Below are 22,230 nucleotides of genomic sequence, written 5' to 3'. Positions count from 1 at the left end.
AGAGAAATGAGAGAAGGCAATCATTAATTCCCCCGCTGGCTTTTATATAGACACACCCATCCTCTAAAATCCACTGAAATTCATTAGGCTGAAGTGCAAAAAATAGATCAGCAAAATCATTGGCGCAGTCGCGAAAGCAATGAGGCATGAACACTGGGCTCGGACGTCAATTCTCCCCCACTGCCTCACCAATATTAACACATCACTCTTAATTATCGCTTCAGACTTCCAACGATGCGTTCAGCTGATTAACCATACATGTGGCAGCAGCAGCAGAGGCAGCAGCAGCAGAGGCAGCAGCACGGAGCATTCAAATCTGCACATAGAAGATCATCAGGATCTCAGCAACTCTGACCGTGAGAACTTCCTCATGAACCACAATCAGTTAAAACAGTTATGAACTACTGAGGAATGGTGCGAAAAAACAATACGCTCGTTTGAGGAAAAAGAAGAAAGCAAAAAAATTAAAAAAAGAACAAGAAAGTATAAAAGCAAGCACGCAAGCAAGAAAGAAGGAATAACCTGACACAAAGGAGAGCAACATAGAGATCTCCTGTGAGAAATCAACCATAAGAGAAAGAAGGAAAATCTCCACCTTACGAGCTTCTGGCGTTTCATGGAAAACCTCTCGTGGAGTTTCCGAAACAAGAATCTAATCCTTACTAGCGGAGCCAGCTTCCCCCTGACCTTAGAGTTCTCCATTCCTGCTTCTTCAACAACGTCCTAAACTGAAAGCATGAATCCGTCACGAGAACCGAGCGGCAGGATACTGAACCGGACGAGTGGGAGCAGATCTATCTGTAGCTTTCTGACAAATCGATCATGATCTCTCACACACACACACACACACACACACACACACACACACACACACACACACACAGGTCAGTATAATGAGACTGTGTGTGCACCCTGAGCTACAGTTGATTTTATTAGCTGTTTAGTCCAAAAGTATTGGCACCCAACTCTTCCAGCTTTTATGTGGTTCTTCACCAAACTGTTGCCACAAAGTTGGAGGCACCCAAACTTGTTCCAGCATGACAATGCCTCTGTGCACAAAGCCAGCTCCATGATGATCTGCTGATTCCATGGGTTGGAGTTTAATATCTCCTGCTGTGGAACTCCAACTCTATTGAGCATGATGACTGTGAACACTAACTGCCCCCCAGGCCTTTTCTAACACTTGTGGCTGAATGAATCTCTATAAATCCCCTCAAAATCTAGTGGAACATCTTCCCAGAAGAGTGGAGCTTATTATAAGAGAAAATGGGGACTAAATGTGGAATGGGATGTTTAAAGAAATAATAAAGGGCACAACAATATTATAGTTAGGTGTCCACAATATTTCTGGCTGTAAAGTGTGTGTGTTTCACACATAAATCATGTGTATATAAATCATGATGTGATGAAGTGAAAAGAAAAAAGACAGAAAGCAAGATAGAAAAGAAAAAAAACAGAAAGAAGCAAATACAAAAAAAAGGAAAGAAAAATTGCTTTGTTGTTACAATACTTTTAGAGAGGGGGGAATATAACATATAATCAACACTGCTGCACACTGCTGCACACTGCTGCACACTGCTGCACACTGCTGCACACTGCTGCACACTGCTGCACACTGCTGAACACTGCTGAACACTGCTGCACACTGCTGCACACTGCTGCACACTGCTGCACACTGCTGAACACTGCTGAACACTGCTGCACACTGCTGCACACTGCTGCACACTGCTGCACACTGCTGAACACTGCTGAACACTGCTGAACACTGCTGAACACTGCTGCACACTGCTGCACACTGCTGAACACTGCTGCACACTGCTGAACACTGCTGAACACTGCTGAACACTGCTGAACACACATCTCTTTAACCTCCACTTCAAAACCCCATGCTTCCTTTAAGCAGAGGTACAGAGCGCCTCCATGCTACACTGTGGATAAAACACTCCCAAACGTTTAGAAAAGAACAGAAACGTGTCAGTAGCAGCTGCACCACGCAGACCTGCACTCACGCAACACAAGGAGGTGTGAAGCGTGGGATTCTGGGAAACAGAAAAAGAAAGACTGTAATCACACTGAGAGCATTGCCTTGGGTGCGAGCTCTACAGAGTGCTTAGGTTTAATCTCCAAACTTCTGCGTCTGGACTTTTTAAATAGTAGCAATATGATTACTGCATGAGTAGTGAAATAGTTTTAGTAGTGCAAGAGTTTTGGTACAGGGGTTTCAGTAGTATAGGAATTTCAGTAGTACAAGGGTTTTAGTGGTTATGGAGTTTCAGTAGTTATGGAGTTTCAGTAGTTTATGGATTTCAGTAGTTTATGGATTTCAGTATTACAGGGGTTTCAGTAGAATAGGAGTTTCGGTAGTTTATGGATTTCAGTAGTATAGGGGTTTCAGTAGTATAGGGGTTTCAGTAGTACAGGGGTTTCAGTACTGTACTGGTTTCAGTACTGTACTGGTTTCAGTAGTTATGGGGTTTCAGTACTGTACTGGTTTCAGTAGTATAGGGGTTTCAGTATTGTACTGGTTTCAGTAATGTACTGGTTTCAGTAGTATAGGGGTTTCAGTAGTATAGGGGTTTCAGTAGTATAGGGGTTTCAGTACTGTACTGGTTTCAGTAGTTATTGGGTTTTAGTAGTTATTGGGTTTCAGTAGTTATGGGGTTTCAGTAGTATAGGGGTTTCAGTATTGTACTGGTTTCAGTAATGTACTGGTTTCAGTAGTATAGGGGTTTCAGTAGTATACGGGTTTCAGTATCGTACTGGTTTCAGTAATGTGGGGATTTCAGTAATGTACTGGTTTCAGTAATATGGGGATTTCAGTAATGTACTGGGTTTATTTTCTCACTTTGTACTGTTGAGTTTTGAATCTACTTCCTTCTATCACTTCCCCTTTGGATAACCCGGAGGATTCACAGCAGGACCTCACACTCCACTCCTGGTGCCTGCTCAACTGTAGCTGACATTTATCCTAAACACACTATAGAACCTTCACTGGCTAGAAGATACACCAGGAGAATCAGCATCGAGTCAGAACCTCCTACGTGCTGAACAAGCGCCTCACATACTGATGATCTCGTCTAACAGCACTTACATAAATGAGTTCAAACTCTCGCTCCACTCACAGCAGAGGAGACTTCCGGCTGGGGAACAGGAATGAGCCAAGAAAAACAGATAGAAATAAAACATTCAATATATTTATTACAAATAAATGATCATCTAGTGAGGTCACTGTAGGGCAAAAAAAAAATCACCAGAAAGGAGTCAAATGTTTGTGTGTTGTGTGTGTGGTAATGATCACATCTGGACGATAGTGAGAAAAAAAAATTATAGAAAATTTTCCCTTTAACCAAACATGTTCCAGCATGACAATGCCACTGTGCACAAATCCAACTCCATGAAGATCTGCTTTCAATGGGTTTGAGTGGAAGATCTCCTGCTATAGAGCTCCAAATCTATTGAACATGATACACTGAAACACTGTTAAACCCCAGACCTCCTCACCTCACCTCATCTCCATCCAGCAAAATCACACCAAGTGCAGAAGAGTGCAAAAACAATACACCGTTTGAGGAAAGAGAAAAAAATACTTTTCTTTAGAGAAAGAGAGAAAGCAAGCAAGCAAGCAAGAAAGAAAGAAAAGATACAAGAAAAGCAAGAAAGCAAGAAAGAAAGAAAGAAAGAAAGAAAGAAAGAAAGAAAGAAGAAACATGATTTTTATACTCTGGTGTCTATCAGTATAGAAGGTCCAGGGTGTTGATCTGCTGCACCTCCACACCTCTTTGGAAACAGATCTCATATTTGAAGCTCTGCATGTTCTACAATCCTGCAGTCCTTCAGCATTATATAACAGAACCTCGTGCACAGTGAACAGCATGGTCCATGTGCGTACTGCTGAATTAGAGCTCAGTGCATCTTCTGAAGATCTGACCATTATTCCAGCTCTCTCTCTCTCACACACACACACACACACACACACACACACACACACACACAGCCTGTGTGCAAGAGGGTCAAAACACTGACGCTGAATCCCAACACAGCCATGGATGAAGATGCAGAAGATGATCACCGGGTGAAAAAGTGTGTACTGCCCCAGATTTCAACACAATCATTATCACTATACTGTATTGATGAGTCAGTGAGTCATCAGGCTGCTGCTGATCACCAAGCTAAGCTAAGCTAGCCATTCCTAGCCTTTCATTCTCACTCAATCTCCCCAAAACACACGATTTAAAAAAAAAACATCACCTCTCATTTCCACAACACGAGTCATCCCGAGGCTTTTCCTCCGTCGCCATGGCGACTTGCATTTACACCGATACCCCAATATTCATGCAATGTCGCAGCTTCCGGGTCCACGCGCCCCCTCTATATGATGACTGTTATTATGATGATGATGTCGTTATAATAAATTCGGAGCGTTTCCACTCACCCTTCAAGAACCTCACTGGAACATGGTCCTGGTGGCAGGAGTTCGGGGTTTAATTATAACAAAACCGTTTGTTATTCTCACTTCGAGCCTGGAGCAGTTTTGCCCTCTACAAGCCCCAGAGCCGTCAGCTGATCCCTGCGCCGCAGACTGACGCACCGGACGTGATTGCGCAACGCACGGTATGACGTCATGACGCAGTACGTTGGAGGGGACGGGGGAGGGGATTTTCAACCATATACACTGCAGGTGCTCCAGGATACAACATACATCAACACAATGAACACAAAAATACACACAAGTCTAAACCAACAACACAAAGTGCACATGTGCAACATTTAGTGCAAAAAAAAGAGAGAAGACAAAGACAATAAACAACATGAGACAAGGACAAACAGTAACCCAGTAGCACCAACCAGTACAGAAGAAGGAGGATTGTCCATTTACTGTATGAAGGTTGTGCAAAAACATTTGTCTGGATGTAAACTTTTGGTTCAACAGAAGCATGTGAACAGCAGTTTGTTCAAACAGAGCTTTTTTTCTATGTTGATATGTAATAGAAATACACACACACACACACACACACACACACACACACACAGTGTATATATATATGGATGGAGATACGTTACGACGACCCCATCGTACGTCAAAAATATCGTAAATTGAAGATGGTACTATGACTGTGACAGTCTTTCCTGCTTCATGCCGATTTATACATTTCATCTGCTCTAAACTGATGGCTTTCCTCTTCCTCTTCCTCTTTTTTTTCCCTAGCAGCAGGAGACATACTTGGGCAATTGGAAGACACACTTTTATCACTATAATTGCTGTTTGAAACCATTTGAGACGGAAAAATACACACTGAGACAAATTTACGACCGCTAGCGTTAGTGGGGCATATCACAGGTCGAGAGATACGCTCATTACAGCGGCGTTCAACGTATCCCACATCGTACGCTGTGTACCCTGTGACTGTTGCCCAAAATTGTCAATATTTTGACAATTTTGTCGTACCGCTATCGTCATCGTAAGATCGAAAAAAAGCGTAAGTTGAACCATCGTAACTTGGGGATATATATATATGTGTATGTATATACATTTACATTTGTGTGTGTATCAGTGGTGGAATTAAATTTCATTTAATTTGTTACTGTACTTAAGTAGTTTTTCCGCGTATCTGTACTCTACTCAAGCATTTCATTTTGGGGAGACTTTTACTTTAACTTCACTACATTTCAAAGTCAAAATCTTCCTTTTTACTCAACTACGTTTCGTATTTATGAGGAGAGAAAAACTACTGTTCGAACGTGCAGCAATCCACCAATCAGGTTAGAGCACGCTCTGTTTTTAACTTTTGATTGCTGCTTGGCAGTGGCGGGTTTAGGCGACAAGGGCAGCCGCAAAAAAAAAAAAAAAAAAAATATATATATATATATATATATATATATATATATATATATATATATATATATATATATATATTTTTTTTCTTCTTCTTTATTTGTACGGTCACGTCAATTATTATATCATGTCACAGTGAATGAAGCTGGTCGGGGAGAGAAGTTCTCTCACTCATACACTCAGAAAGGAGAGGCAGGTGACCTCACTAAGGAGCACTAAATCCTAATTAAAATGATAAAGTTCTTAACCCTCAAAAACAAAAAAGAGGAAAGAAGCAGGAGGAAAGGTGCAAAAGATAAAGGTGTGTATTCATCACTCATCTCATTAGAAGGATATTAAAGGATAATGTAATGAATGAAATGTTAATAACTGTATATTTGCCTGTTATGCTTTTATGCATAGAGCAATATTTATTTTAGCTGCATAACATTATAATTTATAGTATGTAGTGTTTTATAATGTGTGTATTTAACAATCACAGACAAACTAGTCTAGTTGGATTGTAGTTAAAACGGCGCTTATTGATTTGGGTACCTTTAATTGAAGTGACATCATAAAGGTTTTCCCAGTCACGTATCTCTGAACAGCTCGTTCACGCTGTATTTAATTCTTTTTTTGTTGTTGCTGTTTAAATAATTTTTCCCTTCATTGTCTACATTCAATACCAAAAACCTGTTACTTGCACAAAAAAAAAAGACATTTAAAAAATTTATAAAAGATAGCATCACTATACAACCATTTCCTAAACGCGCCAGATGTGGCCAGATGTGTGTATTGCGTGTGTAAATTGGCTAAGGTACACACATTAAGGCCAAAAGTATTGGGACATTGCGAATATTTTTCATCTGTGTCCGTGGGCACAAACTTTGGCCATCATCATTATTCAATAGCTGATTAAAAAAATTATATATATATTTAGTTTCTTGCCTTGAAAGTCTGCTTACAGGTAAAAAAATATTGATGTTTAGTTTTTATCCCATTAGTGTTGCTGTACAGTTTTCAGAGCATCTCTGAAATTATCGATTGACCGATTTGAACATTATATATATTTTTTTAATATATATAAAACCACTTAAATAAATAAAGAAATAAAAATCCTTCACACAAAATGTAAATTTATTAATTCTAACTTTATGTAAATGAAGTCTGAAGTCTATGGAGAATGTGTAATGATGCGATCAAATGGGGAAAGAAGAAAAAAACTATTTGAAAAAATGCATAAATGTAATAAATTGTAGATAAAAAGTGTAAAGTTGATGATCATTCAAATTCAAAACAACACGACAGGCGTTTCAGCAGACAGCGTGCTGCGTTTTTATTGAGGTTTTCATTTTTTCCTTGAACCAGATTTTTTTTTTTTAATCATATCCAGTTTTCTTCGCATTCCTTTTTTTTACTCTTGAATACACACTTTGATACAATCCAAATACATTCTAGTGGTTAATTAAGATGGGTAAATTTATTCATTTCTTTTCTTACAAAAGCAGGAGGTTAAAATAAATCTCTGCTAAAACATGGGTGCATACACACACATACGCGCGCACACACACACACACACACACACACACACACACACACACACACACACACACACACACACACGCGCACAGGAAGCCAGGCGTCACATTTTTACCGGATTAACTGTTAAAATAAAAAATAAAACAGCGACATTCACAAGCTACAGGTGAACACAAGATAAGACTAGCTAAAAGTTTTAAAAAATAATAAAAAAACAAAATTAAAAGAAAGATAGAATGTGGCTTTCATCGTAGGAGATTAATTTTTCCTCTCTAGGGTTCGGACTTCTTTTTGTTTTTCTTTAGGAACGACGGCGTGCGGAATTTCTTCTTCTTTTTCGAAGGGGATTTGTTCGGGGACTCGTCGCTGCCCTGGTCGCCCGCGGCGTCATCGGCGGCAACAGGCTCCTCCCCGTCGACGTGAGCCGGGGCGGAGTCCGGCTCGGAAGGGGCGGGGTCTTCTGCCGGGAGGGCGGTGACGGCGGCATCAGAAGGCTCGTCGGGGGTCAGGTCGGGGAGGGTCTGTCTTAAAGTGGCGGCGTCGCTTTCGTCTTTAGGGCTCTGGTCCTGCTGCCGTTCTGAGAGACGACAGGAAAAAAAAAAAAAACAGGGGCGATGGAAGGGGGGGGAGAGAGAAAAATGTTAGAAAAAAGGTGTGTAAAATGAAGGTGTGTGAGGAAAAGACGAGCCTCAGAGAAGACACAGCTCGGAGTTTGCCATTAAACCAAAATATTAAACAGAACTGCAATCTAGATTTGGGTCAATCACACAGCCCAGAAAAAAAAAAAAGCAGGAACTCCTCGTCCAATCCAGACTCGCTGTAATCCAGTCCTAGCTTAGCGCTAACATGCTAAAAGCTGAGAAAATTTCACCAAGATCTCTAATGGGAAACACAAAATCCCAACCTGCTCAGTTACTGCTACAGACACAACAGTAAACTCTGTATCTAAAGCGCCTCCATGTTCCATATGTTCCCCTCTGATTCCCAGTTCTGGAAGACCATCACTCAAATGGTTTACAAACTATTATTCAAACACTAAACATCCGGAAATGTATCATTTTTAATAATGAAAGTATGATGCATAGACATGCCTATTTACCAAACACCAGAAAACGCTCAGCATGATGCTAAAACACCACCACCGTGCTTCACTGAAGAGGACGACCAAGAATTGATTATTTATTTAAATCGCTATTAATATTTTTGCTATTCACACTATATGGACAAAGGTTTGTGGACACCTGACCACTTCTTCTCCAACACATGTTAAGCAGATCTTCATGGAGCTGGCTTTGTGTATATGTCATGCTGGAACAGGTTTTGGGTCTCCTGGTTTAAGTGAAGGAAAAATAAAATTCTCCTGCATCCAAAAGCCGTCCGGTACAATTGTGTGCCTCCAAAAAAAAAAGGTAAAGAACCTCATACAGGTGGGAAAGTCTGGTGTCACAATCCTTTTTGGCCATATAGTGTATTTACTATATTAATTTTTATTCACGCTTTCGTTTAAAGCTGCGATCCAGAAACCTTGTCACAAGTCCTCACAAAACATACTCTAACACAGAAATATCAGCCAATAGAAAAGCAGCGTTTTCACTACAAACAGCGCAAAAAAGCGATCACTGTGTACCTGAAGAGACGACTCTCCGCATCATAAAAATGAAGGTCATACGTTACCTGCTGTAAAAATAAAAAAAATAGCTAGACGATATGATAAAACAGAGTTGCTCGAGAGGTGTTGGTTAATATAGAGCAGGGCCAGTGAGCGGAAAAGCCCAGAAGCTTTGCTCTTGGAATAACCTTAAGCCAGGTCCTATCAGGTTTCGTTCTCAACACCGAGCGCATTATTTCATTCCACGCTAATGATCGGTGAGATGAAGATTAAAAAAAAAAAAAACACCCGTTAATTTCCTGACTGATCACATGTCCAATCAGACTGCATATAAATACATATTTTGTTTCTCAAGGTTTGTTTATTGTTTCTTATAAGTAAATGCTGAGGGGGGCTCGTTGTACATTTCTTTTCTAGCTACTATAGTATATGAGATAACAGACACAAACCCTAAACAACTAATTTGAGGTTTATACAACGCAAAATGTTTACTAAATAGAAAATAGCACTTCACAGTGGTATAAGTGGAATAAAACACTTTAATGCAGGGGTGTGATTTGGCTGTTTATTCGTCTTTTTGCCTGCCTGTCTACCTTTTATTGCTAATCGATGGTCCATGTTTGCGTGTGTGATTACGTAATAGTGTAATCCAATTACTTTATGTAAGTACCCTATTCAGAAGATAAAACATTGAATATAAAGCAAAATTTACATATACATTATATATATATATATATATATATATATATATATATATATATACACACACACACACACACACACACACACACACACACACACACACATATATATATATATAGTGCCGGAAATTGTGGAAGTCTTATATGGTTTTTGAGACACTTGCATGTTTTGTTTCTAGGCAACAAACTCTGGAAAAAGTAAAAACACATAAAAATGGACAGTGAACGAGTGAAAGCAAGGTGATGGACAGACTGGTCCATTTTTGAATCCACCAGATGAACTTGTGTAAGACGGAGAACAGAGAGAAGATGTTAGCAGACTGCCCTCACCCTCAAACATGGAGGTGGAAGCATAACAGTTTGAGGTTGTTTTGGAGCATGGAAGGCAAAGAAGATTTATTTCGGAAATTGCGGTTCATTGGAATCAACTTCACCATACAACGAGCCGAAGCGTACGCCTGAGTACTGCAAGCGTTATTTAGAGTGATACCTATCATGGAACGACCTGCCTAAATCCTACTGAACTGCTCTGGGATCACAAGAAAGAAATCTCTAATTAAGGGAGGATTTTTCAATAAAAATAAAGAAAACCATTTGGAAAATTATACATTTGCTTTATTCAAAGTATTGCATTACCGAGTTTGTTGCATAGAAACAAAAGAAACATGCATGTGTCTCTCAGAAACCATAAAAAACTCGGGATTTTCCAAACTTTTAACTGTAAAAGACGAGAGAAAAAGAAAAGAGAGGGTGAAACCTGACAGGAGCAGACCTTTGAGATGATTCCAGTGAACAAAACTGAAAAAAAGGTCTATGGATGAAAAACCAAACAGCGAGAAGATAAAGCAGGACGAGTTAGTTCGGAGAAGAGAGAAACCCGAATGGGGAGGGCATGCAAAAAAAAAAGAAAGAAAGAAAGATGGCTACAGGCAAGCATGTAGGTGAAAGGGGAGTTGGAGTGGGACAGTACTTACTATGGCAACAGGTACTCTTTTGCATTTCCATCTCCTGATTGTAAGGCAGCCACGAAGAAGAAAAAAAAAAAGCACAGTAGAAAAAAATGTCTATGCAAGTCAAATCACAGCCACCATGTTGAAGAAAATCAAAAGGAAGACCCCCCCCCCCCCAAACAGAAATAAAAATCGGATCACCAGGAAGAAAAAGAATGGCTACACACCATTCTTTTGGGGGGGGGGGGGGGGGGGGAGAGACCCACGAGGAATGAGTATGAAAAGTGAATGAGGAAAAAGGTGGAATCGTTCGGAATCAGATTACACCTGAAATTTACCTGAACAAATACGGTTCAGGCTAAGAGCAGAAAATTAGACTTTTTACTCTTACAATACTAAATACAGAGTGTAGCTGATTATATCTGATAGTATCGGTGTAATCCAAAGTAATAAAGACCAAGAGGTAGAACAAAACTTCTTTAAACATGCAGAGAAAATGCCACAAGACCAACGTTTCACCATGATTGATTCAAACCGATGCTTGAAAACGAGTCAATCAAAAAGAACGAATTAAAAAAAAAATACCAATGGGTACCCATTGATCCTCTTGATCTCTTATTACATACAAACTAAACAGCAAAGGAAAAAATAAGATTTGTTAAAGATCACAGTAAAACAGAAACTGCTGCGTTCTTAGAATTATCCCCTGAGGCACACCAAAAAAAATCCACGTGCATGCATAAGGAAGCATGACCACCTGGTTGAACGTACCTTCTTCTACTCGAATCGGGGTGCTTGGTGGGGTACGGGTGGGGCTCGGACCTTTCCCCAAGTCCTCCAGCACCTGCGGTTGATCTACAAAAGAAGGAAAGGGTATATACTCTTGGGATATGAAATACTTATAATCACTGTAGGGCTTTTTACATCTTCCAATCCACTGTAGCATTGAGGGGATCACAAGAGGGTAATACTCATACCACGAAACCAACTCTGGGCTACAGTTAAGGATTTGCCTTCACCCCCAAATTAAATTATTTAAACAGATCGTTTTAAATTCAGTCAAGACGTTTGTTTTATTAGTTTCCAGACCACAAACAACCCCAATCAGGATGAAGCATGGATCCCAGCTAAAGCGAGAAGACGACGGTATCCGGGAATTAAAGATTGCTGAACTTTTGCCATTAAAAACCACACCAGGGGTAAAGAATCACAAATGAAAACGGGATTAAGGAAGCGTTAAGACAAAAGGACTGAAAGGGACCAATTACCGTGATGTAATTTGCATCAAGCGTCTTACTTGCTTTCGTTATCAGTATAAGTATTAAGGCTTGGGAAAGGATAAGGTAGAAAAAATTCAAATAATAGAAATACATCATAGAAGGGTACATTTGTTATGGGTAGGGAGAAGGGGAATAGAAGTAAATAACAAAAAAAACCTGAAAGGTGGGAAAGAAATAGACAATAAGTAAGAAAGAATAAATTAAAAGATGACTAAGGAGTAAGGGTCCACCAGGAGACAGATATAGAGAAAGGATACACCAGAAGACAGGTAAGGAGAACGGGTACACCAGGAGACGGGTAAGAAGAAAGGATACACCAGGAGATGGGTAAGGAGAATAGGTACACCAGGAGACGGGTAAGAAGAAAGAAAGGGTACACCAGGAGATGGGCAAGAAGAACGGATACACTAGGAGACGGGTAAGAAGAAAGGGTACACCAGGAGAGGGGTAAGGAGAACGGGTACACCAGGAGACGGGTAAGAAAAAAGAAAGGGTACACCAGGAGATGGGCAAGGAGAACGGGTACACTAGGAGACGGGTAAGAAGAAAGGGTACACCAGGAGAGGGGTAAGGAGAACGGGTACACCAGGAGACAGATGAAGAGAAAGGATACACCAGAAGACAGGTAAGGAGAATGGGTACACCAGAGATGGGTAAAGGAAACGGGTACACCAGGAGATGAACAAGAAGAAGAGGAACATAAAAAGACAGATAAAAAGAACAGGCAGATGAGAGGATCGGTGGAAAGAAAGAATATACTAAAAGTGGTTAGGGAAAATGGGTATACTAATGGACAAAGGAAAAAAGAATTTTGGAAAAACGAGCAAGGAAAAAGGATAAGTCATGAAAGGGGCAAGGAGAAAGAATACACTGGAGACGGACATGGAGAAAAGAAAATTGTAAGGGCTCAAGGACACATCAGGAGTTTCTGGACTGCACCACCAGGAGAAAAAAAAAAAGATTAAGGACCAAGTAAAGGACACACTAGCAAAGTCAACCCCACCATTCCAAATCTACAAAGGGCAGGATGGATGCCAGGCAAGGGTTGGCAGATGGCACACCAGGCTACCTTCAACTTTGACGTCTTGTTCAGGCTGATCATTCTCAGACAAATCTGTGGTGACACTGAGAGCTTTCAGCACAGCACTGTGAAAATCCTTGTGTGGGGACACGGGAGGACCAGAAGGAATGACCCTTCTTGATCCCTCAGGTTCTGTAGCAGCATCAGTAGAGGAAGAAGAAGCTGCCAAGAGCTGCTTCTCCATCAAATTGTCATTTGAGGAGGCAGGAGGAGAAGTGACTCCTCCTGAACCTGGTACCACTGAGCTGTCAGATGCATCAACCTGTACTGGAAGCAACAACAGTTTTGTTCCAAAACTGCACCTGAACTTTACCCCATGGGCAATTGCAAAAATTCTATACATCTTTACACATTCTTTAAAGTGTATCATGAAAAAGGTCACTTAATTATAACGTGTTTAACAATACATCGATAATTGCGATGGAACAGAAAATGCTAAAAATGCGGAGAAATTCTTACCTTCTAGACCTTCTTCTCCTTTCTGTTTGAGCTCCACTTCCCTACGGTACTCCTCCAGCTCCTGGTCGGTGAACTTATTGAATGGATTTGGTCCGGTCTTGGTGACAATCACACGAGGCTGGTATTCCTTCTCTATAATCGCTTTGGAAGCGGTCACTAGCTCCCCCTGTAGGTCAAAAGCGACATCTCAAATCTATTCAGAATTAACAGTAAAAAACATTACAATTAATCTTTAATCTTTAATCTACAATTTTTTTTTAAAACACCTATTATTTTAAATGTAACCAGAATTGTACCTATTCCACACACTGTGCCAACAAGACACCATGACGAAATAAAATGAAATGTTGTGTATGGTTTTTCAGCGTCGTAAGTGGGGAATGATGGTTAATCGTCGGGATGTACCTTTCTAACAGACCTAGCAGGACTATAGCTGTCTGAGAAGTCAAGGCCATCGATACACTCCAAACAGTCAGACAGAGGAGCATCCTGTAATAGTAGACCTTATGAGCAGTGCATAACCCAGCGCCACTAACACACACCCACTCACACACAATCATATATTAATATCTTGATTTAAATATATTACTATAATATATCAACATCTATCTTTATATTACTCAATGAATTATAAATTCTCTGTCAAGACACACATCATAGCCGGAGTCTTTTTTTCCGCATAATAAATGACATTTTTAAAAAGATAACAAGATATAAAATATCAGCCTACTGCGAAAATGATGTGCATTGATATACTACATGGTATACGTAGCTCACACACACACATACGCCTGAACACACAATTACACACTTCACAAACATGCACTGAGCATTTCCTAAGGAAGCGCATGGGACAGACTCAAGCCAAATGGTTTAAGGTCATGCACTGCAACATCAGAAATCAAAATGTGCTAGTCAAACCACACACAACATTTTCCGCTGTAGGTACTGGCCCTCTGTTTGTACATTCGAAACTAAATCCATGCGACGTCGACTTTTTAAACAGTACAAAAGGGGTTTTTTTTGCGTCCGTCAGCAAATAATTCAAAGAAAATAGAAAAAAATCTTTTTTATACTATTTCACACAAACCTTTAGCATACAATGTGATTCATTATTCTAAAAGACATTAGTAATAAAATAAACTCAAAAAAAAAAAAAAAAAAAACGGAAAAAAAAAAAAAAACCCGCCATTATATTGCACAGAAAATTGTGAAAATTGGGGCTTTGGGAGTCTCAGTCCAGTTTGATGCTTAAAAATTATAGAGAACTTTAATGTGACGTAATTTCATGTAACATAACATCTTAACGACTTGCAATTGGCACAAACGACGACTTACAATATAATAACGCAACATATAATAGCGCAACATGGAGCCAGGTGACGTAACTCAATGATACAGCGTTATGTAGCATAACGAATTAAAATGTAACAATGTACGCAACATAACGGTGTTACGTAGCATAACGCAACATAATAAAAAAGCTAAATATCGTAACACAATATAACTATATTAAATAAAGCAACAAAATATAATGAAATGTAACAATGCTGTGAACTGCAACACGCCGTAACAACGTTGTGTAGAGCAACCTAGCACAATATCAAGTAACAACGTTACAACAAATTTTAAATAACCCAACATAATTTAACCAATTGCAATAACGCAGGGTAACGCAATTTGATGTAACAATGTACTGCAACATACCGTAATGTCACATGGCATAACCAGGAAACTTAAATCATTGTAAATTGTGCACCAAATGTAACCCAAAGTAACAACGTAACTTTAAGTACCTTTACGCAGTGCCAAAAGTATTAGGACACATGAGTTTTCCAACCAACTCCACAAACCGTCACCAAAGTCTAAGACACACAACTGTATCAAACGTCTTAAACTAGGAGACACGAAACCTTTGCAGTATGATGATGACCCTGTGCACAAAGCCAGCTTTATGAAGATATGCTTTACATGGGTTGGAGTGGAAGATCTCCAGGCTATAAAGCTTTGATCTCATGATGAGCATGATGAATGTGCACACTGACTGAACCCCAGACCTCCTCACCTCGCCTACATCGGTACTTGACTTTACAAAAAAATATCTAGAGGAACATCTTGCCAGAATAGTGGAGCTTATCATAACAGCAAATGTGGGATTAAGTTGGAATGGGATGTTCAAAAAGAAGAACAATCTTTCGGTCATGTCCACAAACTTTTGCCCATATAGTGTACAATAAAATGAGAAGAAAAAAAACAAGAATTGATTTTCAAAAAAATATATTTTGCACTGATATGGGTTACGTTTGTTGATGAAGTTCTTAATTATACAGGGTCGGTTACAAATTATTTGAAGATAAGCATTTACGAAAAAAACATCATCATCAAGCCTCAACAGGGTGCTTCAGGCCCTAAAGTTTAGGGGAAGACAACACCTCTGTGATTAATATAGTAAACCCAAAACTCCTTTGAGATTTGTAAGATCAGGTAAATATTTAATAAGTTATCTAGGTTAACTAGGTCTGACTAGCAAGGAGCAGGTGCAAAATTAGCAATCATGTGAGACATGCAAACTCAGACTGCGTGTTGTATAAAGATGCAGAGACGTCTAGTTCATTATTTGGGTCAGAAAATAATAAAATAGCAAACTAAAGGTGGATGAGCACCACCCTGGGGCAGAGGGATGGGAAGATGTACACACGGTTAGAGCAGGCGCACACCGTACTTACGTGCCAGATCGTCGCTCTCTGTAGCCGAAAAACAATGCTACATTTACACAGTGAATAAAAATGACAGTGCAGTGTGTGTGTGTGTGTGTGTGTGTGTGTGTGTGTGCGCGCACGTATTTCTATCTTAGTTCTGAATTTTTGGGGACCTTTAGCATGTCCTCATAAGGATAACGAGAAGTGTGTGTGTTTATATCATAGGGGACAGTTTGGTCTTTATGGGGACATTTATCTAATCCTCATATTGATAATGGGAGTTTTGCACGCGTGTGTGTGTGTGTTTATATTTTAGTGGTTTAGTCTTGTCAGGTCCTCATAAAACTGGAGCAGTCACACAAAATTGTGTGTTTGTATCCTAATGGAAAACGTTGATGTTCTGATGATGTTTGAAAGGCCCTCACTGGACTGTGAGGTGTGTGTGTGTGTGTGTGTGTGTGTGTGTGTGTGTGTGTGTGTGCTTATTGCTTAGTGTATAAAAATCCAATACATTGTGAGTATTTTTGGCTGGTCCTCATAAGGACAGCGACAGAAGTGTATGTGTGTGTGCTTGCGCACGTGTGTTTATACAGACCTGGACAAAGGAACGATCTACCACAGTTCCAGTAAGCAGCTGAGACTGAGGTCCTGCTGTCTTGATGTCCTGCAGGTTCTGCTCACGGATCTGCAATGTCATGACGACACATTAGTTTTCTTGCACACACACACCCCTAGACCTTAACCAATTACAATTTGAAGTTTAATATTGACTTTATTAAATCAAATCTACACACAGAGAGATTTGAGACATTCGAGATGTTCAGACCTTGTTGCGCATTTCCTGGACCTCTTTAGGATTAGTGTTGAGAGGAACGAACTGATTGGCCACGGCACCCTGTCGAATGCTCTCCTCCTTCGTCCACTGCAATCATCAAAACAAAAAGTTCAAACACACAGCAAACACGACGATGCATGCAGCATGACTAAGGGAAAAAAAAAAAAATATATATATATATATATATAAAAACACAAAAAATTTATAAGTATATTATACACAAGCTCAACAGAATGTCATGCTTTTGAAAATAATATTAAAAGAAATCAAGAGACCACAGCAGTAATATTCAGAACAGTGAACCAATGATGATGGACTGAAGATTTTCGGAAAATGTTTCGAACACGTCTCTATTCATTTAACCAATTTTTTATATTTACTTCACCATTATTTAACACAGACCGTGTGCAAAATGGAATCCACGTACACCTAAAGAAAACGTTTTCAATCAGAGTTTACATCTCATTCAGTTTCAGCAGTGTGAGCGCCGAAAACACAAAATTTATAGGATGTTGGAAAGCAGGGAAAAAATATAATTTCAAATGGAGTGTTTCGAATGTTAATACTAGTATAAAATGGAAACAAATTTAGTATGCTTAATGTAGTCAAAAATGTCAACTTACTGTAATTTTTACTATTATCTAAAAAACTTTTTGTGGAGTATATAAATGATTATAGAAACATATTATTAGTAGAAAATAGTAAAACAATTTAATTAAACTTAAGCTTGAAAAGTGCGAAAAATGTATTCCCGTTTGGAAAATAAATGAAAAAATAAAATAAAATAAATATCAAGCTTGTAAAGTCCTTGGAATTTTTAAAGATTTTAAATGTGCAAGCAATATTTGTATTTGTTTCTTTTTTATAACAATTAAAAATAAAACAAGAGAGTTTAGGTTTATATTTCAGGAAAATCCCCTAATACGAATGTAATAAAGTTTGTAAACATCATCTTCTCATCATCACTGATCCTCCTGCTGCAGCTGCTGTATTTACTGTATGGAGAAAAAAAAAACTGAAAAACTCCTAAAGTAATAAAGAAATGAAAAAAGAGAATAGGAGAAAGGAGGGAGGAGAGAAACAGGTGGAGGTAGAGGATGAGAGGTTGTGAGGAGCAGCAGGTGTGTTTGAGAGTGACGCAGAAGCCAGGCTTGTGTGTGTGTGTGTGTGTGTGTGTGTGTGTGTGTGTGTGTTGATTTAAGCAGCAACTGTGAGGCAACTGTAGGCAGTGAGTGTTTTCTCAGGGTGAACATTGAACAAACACACACACACAAACAGGTACAAACACACAAATCTGCATACATAATCTTTGTCTCACGCACACGCACACACACACACACACACACACACACACACACAAACAGCAGGGATGAAGTTACGCCCAGTAAAGTACACTACAGTTCACCTACACCACTTGTGTTTTTTCCATAATATACGGTTGAAAATCTGAATAAGCTGCAAAAATAATCACACCAGTGATCCTGCAGCACTAAACTTACACACTTGTTATTCAACCTCCAAAGCTTGGAATGATGTTCTGATTAGAACGAATAAAAGCGCAGTGGGAAACCAGAGAGGCCGTGCTTTCCTTGTTTACCTTCACACTCACTGCTGTGGTCTTGAGATGAACATTTTCCTGAGATAACATGCTAAACAACCAGGCTCCAATTCTCAAATCTGATTGGTCGAGGGGTGTCCGTTAATTTTTTTTTTAGTTCTTGTTTTGTTGCTTCTAAAAAAAAAAAAAAAAAGCCTCTAGTGTCCACATACACACTATAAGGACAAAAGTTTGTGGACACCCGACCATAAGATTGGGGTGTGCATCTTTTTGAATACCCCAATTGCTCTAATTATAACCTCCACTTTTCTGGGAAGATGTTCGACAGGATGTTGCAGGAGATCTTCCACTCCAATTAATGGAAAGCATATCTTCATGGAGCTGGGGCTTTAGAATAGAATGGACCGTTCACATGGACATTGCCATGCTGGAACAGGTTTGGGGCTCCTAGTTACAAGAAAAAGAGGTCATGCTACCACTACCAAAGATACTTTTGTCCATATAGTGCGCTTGCGTGGGAATACAAAAGAAGAAAGAAAAAAAAGGGAAGGTAATGAAAAAAAAAATACAACAGAATTCAAGATAAAAGTACAAAAGAAAACAAAAAGGAAAGAAAAAAAAAGTTGAAAGGAAAAGAAAAAGAACAAAAAGCCGTCTTTTTTTTTTTTTTGAAATAAAATGGAAAGATACAGGGGAAAAAGGGATGAAAGAGAAAGTTTGACGGTTAAAAAAAAAAAAAAAAAAAGGAAAAATTGAAAAATAGGAAGTAATCGGAATACTAAGGGAAAAGAAAAAAAAAATTGCATCATGAAAAAGGGAAAAAATATATTGTGAACATACAGGAGATTAGAGAGAAATTGGACCTTTAGCTTGTTAAATATTAGACTGGACCCAAACAGACCCATTTCTGATTTAGGAACGCAATAATTTTTTTAAGAGAACCTATAAAATAAATAAATTCCATTTGAATTAATGAATATATTTAAATAAGATCGGATTTTACATAATATATATAATATATATTTGACTCTGATTTTATTTGCTCAGGATAACAAACATTTTTTAACATTAATGTGACACCTGTTTAATGTAATAGGAAGAAAAACCCCACATCCGCAGCAGCTTGGTCTCTCTGGAGTCTCGGTGTAATGAACAGCAAATGCATGTTGCTTCAAGCTTTTTGGCAGTTTGGTAATTTTTTTATTTTTTTAATAAACAGATTTTAGAAAAAGAGTTAATCGTTAGCATCAGGCTTGAATACGTAGCATGAACGGCTATGATTTATGACTTATTTAAGCCCATCGAGAGCCAGGATGTCGTATGGGCGTCGAGGGGAGAGAAAAAATAAAAAAAGAGGAAGGACACATGGGATGAACATGTAAATATGAAATACTCACTGATCACGTATAGAGCCTCACAACACAACACTCGCACTCCCCCAACTAGAGATAATCGTTTGGAGAGTTAAGAACTTTCACAACGTTTCTATTCGTTTTTGTTTTTTTCTTTTTCCTTTTAAACAACACTCATGCTTTGGGAACAGATACGGAATATGTCGTTGAGTCGTAATTCGGGGAAGACAGTCGCAAAAAAAGAAAAAGAAAAAAAAAGTTAAAGAAACAACAGGAAACGCAAGAGAAGCTCGAAATAAAAAAATTGAAAGCCAAGTCAAAAGCAAGGAGAGGACTCGAACCCGGAACCAGACCCTGAGTCATCAAAACTCAAGCGATGACCCGGGATGGGCGGGGTAAAGACGAGTCCACACCAAAAGCAGCACCAGTTTAAAGCCCCTCCCCCCCTGCACTATAACTTGGGAAACAAAATCGTGGATAAAATTTAATTTTCTACGAACAGTTAAATATTTTTAAACCTCAAATAAAACAAAAAGAAATCAATTACTAAATTTAAATTTATTTGGACGTCATTTTAATGCTTTTCCGAATTAAGTGCGAAATCCGAAATGGACAAAAGATACACCCTGTCGTTCGTTAACCGGGAAAAAAAATTCATTGTTGGTCAAATCGCTCAAAAAATGATCACCTTTAAGAAGGTAAGAGCGCTTTTTTTTGTCGCCCTGAAGATTTCTCGTCTTTACTCATCGGAGTAACTGTAACCCCGTCACAAAGCATTTTTCAATTGTTTATCTTTTTTTTTTTTTTTTTTTTAAACAGCTCCTATCCAGTGAAACTGCCGTTAACTCGAAGTAATAGCCACGCCCAGAAAAATCTGCTCCCCAGACAAACAACAAATTAAGCGCCAATTTAAAAAAAAGAAAAAGAAAGCACAACATCCAAAAAAGAAAAACAACACCACAATGTCCAGCCACACCCACTACAGGCACATGCCACACCCTCCTGGTAATCCAGAAGACTAATTACAAGGCATCATGCAACACAGCATGCACTGGGCAGCTAGAGAGCACCCGGACACACCCGACACCTCGACTCAAACCCCCAACCCCCCCCCCCCCCCCCCCCCCGGAGGCACAAGGACACTCGACGGAATACGTTTAACTGAAAGGAAAGCGAATTAAAGAGATAAGAAGGAGAAATAGCGGACAGATATAAAGACTTGAATAAGTAAATAAAAGTTGTCGGGGTGCTAGCCAGCTGACCATCGTTCGGTAGCAGTAACGTTCTAAACTATGAACAATAAGGTAGGCACAGACCAAGCAGTTGGTTATACAGCTTGGCACGCAGACACCGGACGAGAGAGACTGCAGCAAGGGTTTGACGTGATCATGTGTAATGTTCGTCCACACCTTAGTCTTCGCCTTGGGGCTGCCGCCGCCCTCCAGCCCCTCGTTGGGGGATTCATCCGACCGGCCCGTGTTCAGCCAGCGGGTCTTGTCACGCTGCCCCCGCTGGAAGCTGTGCTTCAGCGGAGAGCGAGCGCCCGAGTCGCTGTCCTCGGCGTACGAGTAGCCCGTGGCGGACGGCGGGATCTCTACGTCGCTGTACTTTTTAGCTTTATCGCGCAGAGCCGGGCAGCGGTACGGGTAGCCGGTCCTGTAGCCCTGAAAAACCGTGAGATAGAAATAAATGTACGCCAAACTTTTACACGCTCAAGGTACCCGCATCCCAACATCTGGCCCTGACGTCTCTTTTACCAAATTATCCAGCATCCGCATCAGGGCTTCGAACTCCTGCTCCCCGAGCTGCCACTTGGGATAAGGGCTCGTCCCATCACCAGCGGGTTCTGGATGACGAGGACGCATCTTGTACTTCCCTGGGTCCAGCATGACCAGGTTTTCAGGGCCACCTGAACTCGCGAGGGTACGGACCTACAAATTAACAGCGAGAAACAATGATCAATAAATAAACAATAGGTTTTGTATTGTAGGGAGGATTTACAAGAGCGTCTGCAATGCAATCTGGAGACCAAAGTTTTGCTAGCCTGGAGCTTCTGCAAGGCTACCACAGATCTTCTGCAAAGTTACCATACAATTTCTGTAGGCGACTGCAGATCTTCTCCAAAGCTACTGCAAATCTTTTGCAAGGCTTTAACAGAGCTCCTGATATACTACAATGGATTTTTAACCATATCATGCTGCCATGAATCTACTGCCTTGCTTGGATCTCTTCCAATGCTAGCCTGGAGGAACTGCCTTACTACCATTGATCATCTCTATTTCCAGCCTGAATCCATGTCTGGAAAGTTTTAAATGCTTCCATGGATGTTCACCACAATCTATACTGTATCAGTCA

The 22,230-nt window shown here is 39.8% G+C and overlaps 2 protein-coding genes and 1 long non-coding RNA gene across 39 annotated transcripts in view; 1 reads left to right on the top strand and 2 right to left on the bottom strand.

Annotated features, from left to right (window-relative positions):
• Positions 1 to 4,601, bottom strand: part of wdr7 (WD repeat domain 7) — a 99,427-nt gene extending 94,826 nt beyond the window's left edge. For 3 of the 8 annotated variants that reach the window (XM_083563650.1, XM_083563652.1, XM_083563654.1), the window contains exon 1: positions 4,433 to 4,591. Coding sequence is in view for 3 of the 8 variants with exons in the window: in XM_083563651.1 (XP_083419777.1) it covers positions 4,249 to 4,310 (62 nt within the window). In the remaining 5 variants the exon portion in view is untranslated. Of the gene's footprint in view, positions 1 to 3,091; positions 3,136 to 4,248; positions 4,357 to 4,432 lie in introns of those variants that run through there. The other 5 variants (XM_083563656.1, XM_083563651.1, XM_083563655.1 and 2 more) reach the window with 5 other exon arrangements.
• Positions 4,602 to 7,119: 2,518 nt separating this feature from the next.
• add1 (adducin 1 (alpha)) overlaps positions 7,120 to 22,230 on the bottom strand; it is a 33,142-nt gene continuing 18,031 nt past the window's right edge. The window contains exons 9-19 of one of the 30 annotated variants that reach the window (XM_083563708.1): positions 21,633 to 21,806; positions 21,192 to 21,539; positions 16,957 to 17,052; positions 16,726 to 16,815; positions 16,158 to 16,175; positions 13,837 to 13,920; positions 13,432 to 13,597; positions 12,961 to 13,239; positions 11,383 to 11,466; positions 10,636 to 10,669; positions 7,120 to 7,928 (exon numbers count right to left, since the gene is read on the bottom strand). In XM_083563708.1, the coding sequence (XP_083419834.1) occupies position 7,928; positions 10,636 to 10,669; positions 11,383 to 11,466; positions 12,961 to 13,239; positions 13,432 to 13,597; positions 13,837 to 13,920; positions 16,158 to 16,175; positions 16,726 to 16,815; positions 16,957 to 17,052; positions 21,192 to 21,539; positions 21,633 to 21,806 (1,374 nt within the window). In that variant the 3' untranslated portion in view covers positions 7,120 to 7,927. The remainder of the gene's footprint in view (positions 7,929 to 10,635; positions 10,670 to 11,382; positions 11,467 to 12,960; positions 13,240 to 13,431; positions 13,598 to 13,836; positions 13,921 to 16,157; positions 16,176 to 16,725; positions 16,816 to 16,956; positions 17,053 to 21,191; positions 21,540 to 21,632; positions 21,807 to 22,230) is intronic. The other 29 variants (XM_083563709.1, XM_083563681.1, XM_083563693.1 and 26 more) reach the window with 29 other exon arrangements.
• LOC310738622 lies at positions 11,477 to 12,761 on the top strand. The gene is made up of 2 exons (XR_014537121.1): positions 11,477 to 12,231; positions 12,587 to 12,761. It is a non-coding gene; the product is annotated as an uncharacterized lncRNA (long non-coding RNA).

This window comes from Silurus aristotelis (genome assembly GCF_946808225.1).
Source record: "Silurus aristotelis genome assembly, chromosome: 16".
In the NCBI taxonomy this organism is placed as follows: domain Eukaryota; kingdom Metazoa; phylum Chordata; class Actinopteri; order Siluriformes; family Siluridae; genus Silurus; species Silurus aristotelis.
This window is presented reverse-complemented; position numbering and strand designations above follow the sequence as displayed.